At 31.6% G+C, this 13,091-nt stretch overlaps 2 protein-coding genes and 3 non-coding genes across 6 annotated transcripts; 4 read left to right on the top strand and 1 right to left on the bottom strand.

Annotated features, from left to right (window-relative positions):
* Positions 1–56: 56 nt before the first annotated feature.
* On the bottom strand, positions 57–5,970 carry LOC126865953 (lipopolysaccharide-induced tumor necrosis factor-alpha factor homolog). 2 transcript variants are annotated; one of them, XM_050618923.1, is made up of 4 exons: positions 5,698–5,970; positions 2,756–2,926; positions 1,989–2,262; positions 57–1,495 (listed from the first exon to the last, which is right to left on the bottom strand). In XM_050618923.1, exons 2-4 carry the CDS (start codon positions 2,919–2,921, stop codon positions 1,393–1,395), a joined length of 543 nt encoding a protein of 180 aa, XP_050474880.1. In that variant the 5' UTR covers positions 2,922–2,926; positions 5,698–5,970; the 3' UTR covers positions 57–1,392. The 2 variants fall into 2 exon arrangements, with proteins under 2 accessions (XP_050474880.1, XP_050474881.1); XM_050618924.1 differs by lacking the exon at positions 5,698–5,970 and adding an exon at positions 4,148–4,472.
* Positions 5,971–6,739: 769 nt separating this feature from the next.
* LOC126865950 (kinesin-like protein costa) lies at positions 6,740–10,481 on the top strand. Its single transcript, XM_050618919.1, has one exon. It carries the CDS (start codon positions 7,118–7,120, stop codon positions 9,674–9,676), a length of 2,559 nt encoding a protein of 852 aa, XP_050474876.1. The 5' UTR covers positions 6,740–7,117; the 3' UTR covers positions 9,677–10,481.
* Positions 10,482–11,036: 555 nt separating this feature from the next.
* Positions 11,037–11,109, top strand: Trnav-cac (transfer RNA valine (anticodon CAC)). Its single transcript has one exon. It is a non-coding gene; the product is annotated as a tRNA-Val (tRNA).
* Positions 11,110–11,432: 323 nt separating this feature from the next.
* Positions 11,433–11,559, top strand: Trnal-caa (transfer RNA leucine (anticodon CAA)). Its single transcript has 2 exons — positions 11,433–11,470; positions 11,525–11,559. It is a non-coding gene; the product is annotated as a tRNA-Leu (tRNA).
* Positions 11,560–12,699: 1,140 nt separating this feature from the next.
* Trnae-cuc (transfer RNA glutamic acid (anticodon CUC)) lies at positions 12,700–12,771 on the top strand. Its single transcript has one exon. It is a non-coding gene; the product is annotated as a tRNA-Glu (tRNA).
* The last annotated feature ends 320 nt before the right edge of the window (positions 12,772–13,091 follow it).

Consider the following 13,091-nt stretch of genomic DNA (forward strand, 5'->3'; position numbering starts at 1 on the left):
ATATACTTACAGTCACATTTGGTTACATTTACACTTTCCTATATAACATATACCACTTGAAAACTAAAGTATAATTTATTATGTTAAACACGTACAATTAAAATGTCATACATTAAAATATATGTATATATTAAATGTGTATATTAAAAGGCTAAAAAATTGGCCGTGAAAATAGCACGTAAAACCAAATCAATAACGTTGACGTTATTTGCGATATAATATCGTCATAGTTAAGTCAGAGGACATAGATATGGTATATAAAAAGAACAAAACAGTAGTGCTCATAAATGAAATCATAGAAACGCTTGAGTGATAATCTTAAACACGTGGAACATCAAACAGTACGTGAATCGCAATAACTTGGAATATTGTATCCAGTATAGTCTCTCTGGAATATCAATGAATGTTCGAAGATATTCAGGAAATCATCAATTTTATTTAGAATTTCCCTTTACGCAAAAGTCTTTTTCTAGAAGTGAATATCTAATATTCGATATAAAATATTTGTACAAAGAACAAAACTGAAAACAGAAACAGACGAACCAAAATTCTCTTGTTATTATTTTCGTCGCTAATGTAATTCTGATACTTTTCGTGCAAATCCTTTTGCAATCTGCATAAAAATATATATGATAGTTTATATATCTATATAATATTCAGGAATTCATTTCACTTAAAGTTCCGGAAGCACCAATAAAATACAAGAATAAAAATACGCGAACATTGTTGCGTACAGGAAGTGGGACGATCTGCCTTTACTCACTCTCAATTCTCAACTAATCGTTCCCTTCTCTCTTATTCGCTAAAGTGAAACACATTGAAAGAAATAAGATCTTTAGCATAAACAGGGGAGACATTACCTCTTCTGCATTCCAGATGCATTTCTTCCCCCCCCCCTCTCTCTCTCTCTCTCTCTCTCTCTCTCTTTCTATCTATCTATCTATTTATTCCTGTCTCTCTCTCTCCCTCTCTCACTCAACATTTCTAAAAAAAGTCTCTAAGACTATATGGAATATGACAAATGCAAGTGAGAACAATACTGCTCGCAGGTTCAACGCTCGAAAATATCTTTATAATATTATCGCACACTATCTGTAAATTCCACACGCACACGCTCAATCACATTGCCTCATATATAAATCAACATGGAATCTACAATTGTCGAGTCTATCACACATAATAGAATGCATTCATATCTTATCTTGAAAGAATAAGCGTCACATATATAGTTATCTTGTGATATGACCTATGACAATCTCGTCGAATAGCTCTTTCTCTTAACGTAATTCGCGACAAGCAGGGAATATCGTCTACTCCTCATAATGTTACACTGTATCCGATTACATAGAAGACCGTGTAACGATATATAAGTATACGTGTATCGCGATCTGCTCAACCCTTCCATGTACCAATATAACTTTTACATTTCGGACAAAAGTGGTGAACGCTCATGAAGCTACTCATACAGTATGGCAGACACGAGCAAAGGCAACATCTGAAATTTGAAAGGATATCGGTGAGAATTGATTTACTAGGATCTAACAGACAAACACATACACCAACACGAAACCAGCGTATTCCATAAATGAACAAAAGCTAATCCTTAAAAGCTGATGCAAAACCTTCATGCCAATGTATAGACGAAAGTCCCTTGCACTTGAAAATTTAATCTGAATTCAATCAGAAACCTGCATGTTATACCTATAAAACAATATCTGTGAATCTTGAGCAATCGCGGAACAAAAAGCAGCAACATATACTTACATATAGTATATTCTTGGTGACATTTAGATTTAGAAAATGATCGCAAGTATTAGTGATAAGACATATTTTCTAAAGAAATTGCATTTTCTTAGAAACTATCGTGACATAACACAAGTAGAATGTCAATTGAGAAATAAATTAAAAGTAAGGCAACGCAAGCATTAATTTCAATAGCGTAAGCAACGAAGCAAATATTAGAAATAAATGTAGATGTGTACACTCACCCAAATATGCAAAGCGCGATACAACAGAAATGGGCGCATCGTTGATGATCAGTCATCGTAGTGGTTTTAATACTGGCATGACACGTTGGACAAGTCATTTTTGTTGGATTTGGAGACAGGGAAAAAATCACTGACTGATAGACAACTCGGAACTCTGGCGGAGGAACTGTATTCGGATTCGCATTGTACGGTGTCTGCGATTGCGGCGGAGGTTTGCTGGATCCTGAATAATTTGGTGGATATGGCATCGCTGTCTGATTCGGCGGCAGATTATCTGAAATTTCAATCAATTCGTACAATGTGTCATCAAACGTTTCTATGCATTACTACTGATATATTGATTATTACGTGGTTACGTTTATACATTATGCCTTAGAAATCACAATATCGAATCGTAACATAAATTTGTCATACTTTTATATATTTACAACCATATGTTACGACCTAATAGGTTGAAATATTTCAAAGTTTCAATGTACTAGTTTTGTAAAATACTATCTTGTAACAAAAATTATTATCATTGAATAGCATACTTTTACTTTATTACTGCTTTAGAATTTTTTATTTAACAATTTTATGTGTTCGTTTACGCTGTTCGAAACCTTTTAGATAGATGACATTTATCTTATCGTAACATTCTAAACATCTCCAGTGAACTCAACCGGTTAGCGGTGTAAGTCTCCGCTGAGAAAATAAACACCGGCCATTGATAAACATACATATAACGTGGTAGTCAACGCGTTAAAAAGCAATAAAATGACACGTACGAGTTGGAATTGGCATAGATGATGGTCCTACTGGATATGGTGGAATGTTTGGTTGAAGAGATATAGGAGGTACATTTTCAACAGCTTCCTCATAAGACGGGGGTGCTGACGGTGGAGCAGCCGAGGGTTGAGTACTTCCACTGGCGAACCCAATTTTTTTGTCCATTTTTTCTAAAACAACATTTAAATATACTATAAGTATCGAATATTTAAACAAGAAAAGGACTTATACCGGATATGTATATATAACTCGATAGTAAACCAAATAAATCTAATCCCAATCTGCAACACAAATTAGATAAAGTCAAAGATTGCAGGTGTAATTGCGGTTGAAGACAAACGAACATGAACAAATGGGCGCGAAATATAGTTATTTATTCGCGAAAGTGCGAATAGAAAGTTAGACGGATGTTAAGTAATAGAGACAGTGCGAAGTACGCTCGTTTATCGAGCCGTGCCTAAGAAATTCAGGGCCCGGTATGTATTCATGTTCTTTGTTCCGCCAAATACATATTAAGTGGCCTTGCTTTTCGATTGTAGCTCGAATGATCCCATTTAACACTAGGTTTACGGGACCCGTCAATTTGACGGATTTCGAACTTCGAAATGAAATATCTCAAAAACCATAGCACCAATTTTAACCATTTTGCATCGTAAATTAATCATTTCATCTAAAGAATTTATACACAAAATTATTTTTTAAACTTTGTTTTATTATAAAAAGCAATGTTTTCTGGAACACGTTTATAATTGTCTTCCACTTGTATACCTGTATGTTTGGTGCTTAGAAGGAGGACTTTTACGTTAGGTTTACTTTTATACACAGTAAGCGTGTAGTTTTCTGATTTATATAAATTTGAGGTAAACAAAGTCATCTTGTCCTTTTCTCCCTTGAGCATCGAGTTTCATCTTTCTCCATATAAGAGAAACCATTCAAAATATTTTGTTTGGACGTCAACTCCAAACTAAAACTTAATGCTAAATTTATGAGGCTTATTCGGCATATATTGCGTAAACCTGCATCGAGCTATTGAGATATTTTTATATAGTTTGTAACAAGCCTGGCTATTACTTATAAATCTGTTCCATACTTCGGATATCAGCGCAAATTTATCTGTTTGTAATCTTTTGGAGGCTTTCAATGATCTCGCTTCATATGCGCCCTGGGCATATAGAATTCCTAGAAAACTACGTAACTTAGCAACTGTGATTGTCCATCTTTTTTCAAAACTCGATGCGCCTCGGTTTCAGTGCAATCTTTTATGTGTCCCATTATGTGTCTGTCAATTATCAATTCGAAAGCACTAGTTATACAACCTGACATAATATTTCTCTCAGCATAGCCAATAGGCCCTACGATATCCTTGAATATCATACAAACGGGCGTCCTACCCCTGGATCAGCCTGCTTTCAGTTTTATCCACTGTGTCCCGTCAATTGCAATTTCAGTTTCACCTATTACATTTTGAGATGTGCTTGGAATGCTCGTCCTTTCATTCTCAGAATCAGAACTAGAAAAAATACGCATCTTTTTCTTGTTGCGACACACTTTCAAGAAGTTTTCCTCTTCACTACCCGAAGATCCTTCTGTCTCTCCACTTTCAGTGTATTTAGAACTTTCACTGTCAGCTTCGCTTTGGCTTAATTCATATTGATCTTCTACGGAGGTATCCTCAGAACAATCTTCATTGATGTTGATAATTTTATTCAATATCTTATTATACCTCCTAGATTTACTCGTGATTGCTGGAAAAGGGGGACTGGTTAAAAAAAAGAAAATACTGTGCCCACATTCAATTATCCTCTTGTAAATACTTACAATAAGCGGAGACAATAATGGGAAATGTCTACAATAACTGAAACTTTTGCACACTGTGTTTGAAAAATGGTTTGTTTATGAAATCAGTTAGCCTGTCAATTTGACGGGTTTCGTAGAGATAGATATACTACATACAGATTTCAAAAATTAGAAATCCTAGGAAAAATAATTTTGTGCATAAATTCTTTAGATAAAATGATTAATTTACGATGCAAAATGGTTAAAATTAATGCTATGGTTTTTGAGATATTTCATTTCGAAGTTCGAAATTCATCAAATTGGCGGGTCCCGTAACCTAGTGTTAATGTTATTGTTATTTTTTTAGTGATAGTTTAAAAAAAAAGACTTTTTATTTATTAATAATTTATTTAATCGTGAAGCCTAATATTGTTCCTTTCAATAAATTTCAATAAATTTCAATAAATCGATTTTTTAAAGAAAAATGCGTATTTTCGTTTACCCGTCAATTTGACGGGTGCTCGTAGAGATACGTATATACGAACGCCCGTAAACCTAGTGTTAATATCAACTCAATACATACAAGCAACTACATACATTAAAACTGTTATGAAGTATAAGTTATCGTAAAGTTAAGTATGTAGTTACAACTTTTTTACAGATTTAAATACATAATAATTATCATAAAAAAATTTAAACATGACTCAGTATAAATTTCCGTTGTTACACGTAATCCTTTTCGGGAAAGCACAGAGACGTAACATATATTACAAAATCAACAGTGATGATACCAATATTTATTTATTTCATACAGTTCTCGTTATATATCCTAAATTCATCGAAGTTGCTAGTTAACAACTTTTCAGGATGTGGAAAAATATATAACGTGTTTGAGAAAATTAATTTTTCACTATGTAAAAACACGTGCGACTTGGTTATCTGAGCATCTCATTATACATATAAAGTAACTTAAGCGATAAATTAATTTGCCAGTTTAATACACACATGGCGTAAAAATTTGACGCATCGATGTACTCTTTCCACAATTATGACAAGGCTACTGCAATCAACGTTACAATACATTCTAATTACAGTTGTATGGAAATATGCTTACAACAAAAATAATTTTCAAAGAAAATAAACAATAGTAAAACAATATTCTTACCGAAATTAAAATCTTACGATTTCAAAGTCGCTGAGACGTCTCCACTTATGGAGAGGTTATAGTTGAACAGTTCGAAGTATTAATGGATTGCTTGCACACTAAAAGAACCATATGTACCATACTATTTGATATTTAGTTATCTTGGAACATTACACTGAATTCCTTTTATGCGTATTTATAAGAGAAGCGTAGAGAAACACATAGAATTTACTGAAAACTGTCACAGTATATACTACACTGATACGACTGACAAGACTGTCGCAACTTTTCCTAGCGACCAATCAACGTACTCGTATTATTCCAGTAACGAAACTGGAGAAAATGGCGCGAGAAATTTAAATTAATTCTGTGCATAAATAGCTTTTACTAAAATATGACTATTCTACAAAAATTTCATTATTTTTATGAAGTGTTTGCTAATTTCATGAGTCAAAAAGATTTTTATATATGTGCCATAAAATATTAGGCAATATTAAAAAGTCGTTTGATTTTTCTTGATACGTAGTGCAGTGCGAACTTTTGCCGCGTTTGATGTGGGATGAATATAATATGATTTTTAAAGTGCAATATGATCATCAACAAGTACAAAGATCTGTAGTGCATGGAGTAGAAGTCATGTCTCAACGTACACATTATTATTTTTGTAAGTAAAAATACAAATTTAATTATCATAGTAGTATTTAAGCATTTCAAGTCAAATGAATTGAATTCTAGTGTCAGGGCTACCAATCAACAGTGATTCAAAAAGATTTATATCAATTTTACGTGTTTAACGGCACTAATATTTATATAAATCATTTATAATTTAAAAATTTATAACAAGCTTTCTTACATTTATTATATAGTTGTAAAAGTAACTTTTAAGGATTCACTCCACAAACCATTTCATAAAGCAATTTTTATAACATCTCATATATTTTTCGTATTGTAATTATTTTTATATAATTTACACTTTACATATTCCATATCATAATACAATATATATAACAGACTTCAGAACCAATATAATAATAATATGTATATGTACATCAAATATGTATCTCAAATATGTTTCCTTGAGTATTAATTATAAGTTGGCACCAGTTTCTGCTAGACATTTCTGTTAATTATTCAATACGGGACTTTGTAAAATATTCTATGAGTGTTTGAATATATTCAACTGAATTCTATACACTACTTAGAATATAAAAAAATGTAACAGTAATAGTGAAAATCTTAAACATAATTTTGGAACATGAAAAGTTTCAAATAGGTTAGAAACGATGGAAGTAGATTTGAAACTTGAATGTTTCAAATGATAAAGGAGTGAAAATATTTTAGAACAGAATGGGGTGGTAATACTAAATTATAAAACATTTATTCATGTGAGAGAATAAAGCTGTATTTATTATGTTATATTGTATAATATAAAATTTCCAAAATGATGCATTATACACCTTGGATCCATCATCAAGCGGTGTTGGACAATCATCAGTGTTATGCACCATATATGACTAATGTGCCATCTTATCCGCACAATAATCATGAGCAACAGCATATTACAGAAGAAGAAAGTGAACAAACAGGAGATGAAATGCATGATACAATTACCTCTGCTACATCAGGAGAGCGCAGTTCTAGTGCTGATATATTTAGATTAGAATTTGCAGCAGCTCAATGGTCTAAACTAGTTTCGAATGCAGAGGGCCTATTTACTAAGCTCATGACAAGTAATATTTTACCTCATACAGAACAAGATCAGATTGAACAATGGCTCTGTATGAAACAAGAGTATGAAGAATGTATTGCTAGTGATGATACAGGTAGTTTACAAGGCTATACAGAAAATGCAAGAAGATCATTGGAAAGAATAGAAGAAGTAACTGAAACTGATGAAAAGACAGATGAATCCGTACATCAAATGGAAAGAAAGATTGACTTAAATTGTTCATCCAGTTCAGAGAGTGAACTGTCTGAAACTAATGATGATGACGATGAAGAAGAGGAAGAAGAAGAAGAGCACAGTGATGTTAGTTCAGAGAATCCAGATTTTTTAGAAAAATTGGACGAATGTATGAATAAACTTAAAATAGAAACGGATAAAATAGTTGATTCCAAAAGAGATGAGTTCAGAGAAACAAATATAGAAATCATTCCATCTATAACAAGATCTATGAATACTAATAATAATTATGTCTCTGCAACTAGACCTGTTCCACTTAGAAATCCAAATTCCAGAAGGAATTCAATGCTTCCTGGTTCTGAAATGTGTAACGAAGTGTTAGCCTTTAACGATAGCCTTAAATCTAACCAAAATCAAATATTAGGTAATAAAACATCAGCATTCGCTAGTATAAGAATCTTAGACAATCGTGAGCCTGAATCATTTATCAATGAAAATATTACAATTCATAATGACAATTCACCGGATTTATTAATTGATGCTTTGAAAACAACAGAAGTGCCCGAACCCATAAAAGAATTAAAAACTCTGACATTAAATAATGAGGCAAAACAAACTCAAGTGAAAAAGATTCAATCAGATTTAGATGGAGCCCATAAACGTATAGAAGAGCTACAAACGACTATTAAAATTAAAGAAAAATTCATTGCAGATATGATAAAAAATTCGGATGCACGCGCTAGCGCAAAACAAAAATTTCAGCGCAAATGGAGTAAATTAGAAGAAGAATATTATAATACAAGAAGCCAACTGGCTCAAGCGGAAAATGCTTGTATCTATAAAGACTCAGAAGAAAAATCTGCTCATAAAAAGGAAATTGAATTATATAAGAACATGGCCATCCATTATGAGAAAAGATTAATGGATATTGAAATGATAAAGCAGATTGCAGGTGATTCTGCTAAAAAAGTACTAGAACTTGAGAGTTCTTTAAATACATCTAAAAAGCAAATGGAGAAATTGAAGAAACAACTAAAAAAAGAAGAAGAACGTAAGAAACAATTAGAAGAGGAATTAGCAGAGGATCAAAAAAAAATACGTGATCTCGAGGAAAAATATAACTTAACTGCCTCCAAATTAAAAGAGATGCAATCGGAAAGTGAGGATGAAAAAAATAACAGTAAATCAAAAACCGATTACTCTGATAAGAAAAAAAATTTGTTAGACGTAAGTGCGAGAATATCACATCTTGATCATGTTTTAAAAGAAAAATCCATGGATTTGGAGAGAACGGCAGACATAGATGAAAAAGAAGCTCTACGTCATGAAATTCGAAACCTTCGACGTACTCGAGATTGTTTAGTAGATGAGAAATGCGATCTAGATGAAAAGTTTCAAAAAGAGAAAACGTTATCTACTGTAGAAGAACGAAAATTATTAGAATGTGGAGAAACTATTGAGGCGATCGATGCTATGATCGAACACAAAAATGAGATGATTTGTGGACGGAAAGGATTCGATGAAAATCAATCACAACGTGAGAAAGGGGAAAGAATGCTAATGGAGAGGTTAGCGAAACTTTCAGATGGTGAAATGAGAACCTTATTCTATAAGTATTTTCTGAAAGTAATCGATTTAAAGGAAAGTTCTAAAAATCTCGAAGTTCAGACAGCTGAATTAGAAGGTCATATAGAGTCCCAAGAATGGCAGATACAGACATTAACAAATGCCCTAAAACAGACTAAATTAGAAGCAGAGAGAAGAATAGTTTTGATGCAAAGAGAACATGAGGAAAAATTACACCTTATGTTTAGGCACTTTGCGGAAGAAACTAGCAGTTCCGGTCATGAAAGATTGGATAAAGATTCTGAGCTTGCGAAATACAAACGTGAAAATAGAACTTTAAGAAAACGGCTAGCTGATGTCGAAGCTCTTTTAAAAGGTCCAACGCCTCCACGTACAGCTAGTCCAGCGAAAATCTCGCAACAAGGGTTAAAACAAATTGCACCGAATAGTCGGCCGACAACCAAAGTAACTAGGCAGCGAAATAAATTGATAATACAAAAAACCACCGACTGCGATAAAAGAAAGAAATGAGTTTTTTTTAACAAAAATAGTCCTTTCTCTGTTTTTCCACAATTAGCATTTATTATTTACTCAATATTTTTTTATCTTTTGTACAGTATTTAACTATTACGTTATTAACTTAATTGAACATACAAAAGTTTATCCATTATAAACGTGCATTTTTTATCATTTGAAAACATATTCAAGCATTTGTGTGTTGTATCACAAATAATCATTTTCAGAAAGCAAAATATCAGTAATTTAGTCCCAATATAAGATAGTCAGTGTGTATAGTTTCATTGTATATTTTTTAATCCTCTCGTTCAATTATCAATTAATATTTATTATATACTCGTAAAATAAATTCAAGTTATAGTATATTCATTAAATCAAGAATATTGAACCTCAATCAAAATAATATTTGCATGTTTCCCAGATCTCAAGAATACGTATAATAAGTAAATAAGTATCAGATATAAATATGATAAATACAACGGTATTTATGTTTTAAAGAAAATAAGGTCCGAATTATTAACATACTCGAATCATTTCAATACTCGTTGTATTAAATATAGTATAAACATTCTACAGTATATCACTGTATGTAACACTGTTAGTAATTCAATTTATTATAATATCGATAAATGTGTTTCACACTTAATAGTGTAAAAATAGACATGATATGGAATAATTTATGTATAAGATTTATGCTCATTGACCTCCGATATATTATTTATTGCAATTTTGTAAATATATTAATAATACGTTAAATACATCATTAACCTTTAACCCTCTGATCCGTCGCTAAAATATTAATGAACAACTTATTTCTAATTCACCATAAAATCGCTAAAATTCCATATGAATACACGAAAGTTATTACAAGGACCGAAAGGATTAATATCCCTTACACTTTCACAAAATGAACGCAGTAAATAAATAATCGATTATTGAAAACGAAATGTGTTCTTCACTTTACAATTAAGTTGCACATGTGAATTCAGAGGATATAACATTTTAAAGCATAAACAGAAGAAAAAAATGAATAAATTTTATAGTCTGAGAAAAAATCTTTGAATTCACACCGTGTCAGAATAACAACTATCCGTAACATAATATAAAATCGACCAAGCAAACTAACAATTAAAGTAGGTCGAAAGCATCATTATTTTACATTTACTATTCGAAGACCGTACTACAGTGAATACCTTAATCTTTTTATTTTATGCAATAGATGCCATAAATTTATTGGTAAAAATTATATTAAAGGAATCAGTATTGGAAAAGATATCAGTGGACTCAATTTTGATAAAAATTACATTAACGAATTTGGTTTTCAAATAACTAGTTTATAACTGTATAAGCTCTTAAAAAAAGATTCTAAACTGTAGTTTCCGTAGTGTAGTGGTTATCACGTGTGCTTCACACGCACAAGGTCCCCGGTTCGATCCCGGGCGGAAACATGTATCAGATTTTTTATTTTTATTGATATTTTCATTTATAAAATACTATATTATAATGAAATATTTATTTACTTTTTTACTTTTCTATAATATTTTGATTTTTATTTTAGAAATCAATACTTTCCATACATACATTAAAAAATATTAAAAGTATAAGTGGCAATATAGATAATTAATATATTTCACTATAAATTCAAATTTACTAGTATATAATAGAATTACCTTTTTTTTTATATATATTAGGTTAGAGGACGAAGTATAAAATCAGATGTAATTGTATAAAAACATATATATTTACATTGTATAAGACGTTGCTTTCATGTGTCAGGATGGCCGAGCGGTCTAAGGCGCCAGACTCAAGGTTGTTACCTTATCAGTTTTCAAATATCTGATCTCAATGTGCCTTCTGGTCTCCATCTGGAGGCGTGGGTTCGAATCCCACTCCTGACAAATTTTTTGCAGTTTTTGATAAATTTCTAAGGCTAAAAACATAATTTAGCTATCTTAACATTTTATAAAGATACTTTTGAAGCACTCCAGCTATAGGCAGCACGAGAATCCCGTGTTCAATTCTCACTGCGAAATGCTAACTTTTTTTATCCTATAAAAGTGAGAAAATAATGTGTTAATTGTTCATAGATTATTATAAAAAGCTACAGCGAAACAAAATAATTAATTGTCCTAAATTCATAATTATTTTATTTCGCAATAACGCGCGTGTATGTGTATGTTGCATCATTATTGTGATCTTGTCAGATAATATATTTTAAATTGTAAATTCGATTCAATGACATACAATTAATTTCTAACACTGAGAAAGATATTCATAAAGATAAAATTTATAAAAATTATGTTACTCTTTACATTTATAGTTAGAAAATCAATATTACGTTTCCGAGGTGTGACCTTGTTTGTTTTGCATATCACATAACAGTACGAAAATACATACACACTGGATAAAAATTCAAGTCACATAAAACTAATGCTTCAGTATCACTATCAACGCACTCAAATGTACTCCAATTACGGAACTAATTTATTACTAAACTAAAATTACCTGCCAGTAGCAGAATCATAAATATGAATGATTGTAATGAAAAAATTGTAAATATTATACAGTTCATACATGTACTATACGTTATAATTAGAAAATGTAAAAATGCGAAGAAGCGAGTTGGAACGCTAATACAGAATAAGGTCGAACAGACTGTATACATATTGATTCATCCTCTAACCTTTCTGTTGCCTATGCAAGAAAGATCCCAAGGAAACAAGTTTTTACAAAATTAACATTCTCCTAACCCCCACCTCGTGTAAATCTAAAACAATAAGTTCAAAAAAGAACAACCAAACACGCTACGTGTGTTTGTTTACCTCTACTGATTCGATTCATTAGACTAACTGTATGTTGATTTCATCAAATATGTATAAAATTAATTTTACAATTCGCAAGTTAATAATTTATCAATATCAATAAATTCTTTTACACAATAAAAACATGTATTACTAAAATATATTATATAAACATTAGAAACTATACCTGATATGTTACTCAAGTATTTCAATGATAAAGAAGCTAAAATCGTCAAATCCGGTATGGTCTAGTGGCTAGGATACCTGGCTCTCACCCAGGAGGCTCGGGTTCGATTCCCGGTACCGGAAAATTTTTTTTAACTTTATACATTAAACTAAACAAATAAATTACTTTTATCATTATGTTTATTCTATATGCATTTAAAGCTATCGATTAAAAATAGATGGCAATAAAAATGGTAACAATAGAATAATATTATTCGTGCGATTCTGTTCCTTTTACTTCGAGAGGACCTAGAATAGTCAAGAAAGCACTTTTATTTGACGTTAGTGGAACAGACATGCATTAGCTACTGTACAACATGTAATACACAATAAAATTGTTGCTCCGTATCACTTTGCTTTAGACTGTCACTATTCTCCGTGCCAAGTTGTAGTAAAACGTGTCT

The sequence above is a fragment of the Bombus huntii genome, chromosome 5 (genome assembly GCF_024542735.1).
Source record: "Bombus huntii isolate Logan2020A chromosome 5, iyBomHunt1.1, whole genome shotgun sequence".
Taxonomy (NCBI): Eukaryota; Metazoa; Arthropoda; class Insecta; order Hymenoptera; family Apidae; genus Bombus; species Bombus huntii.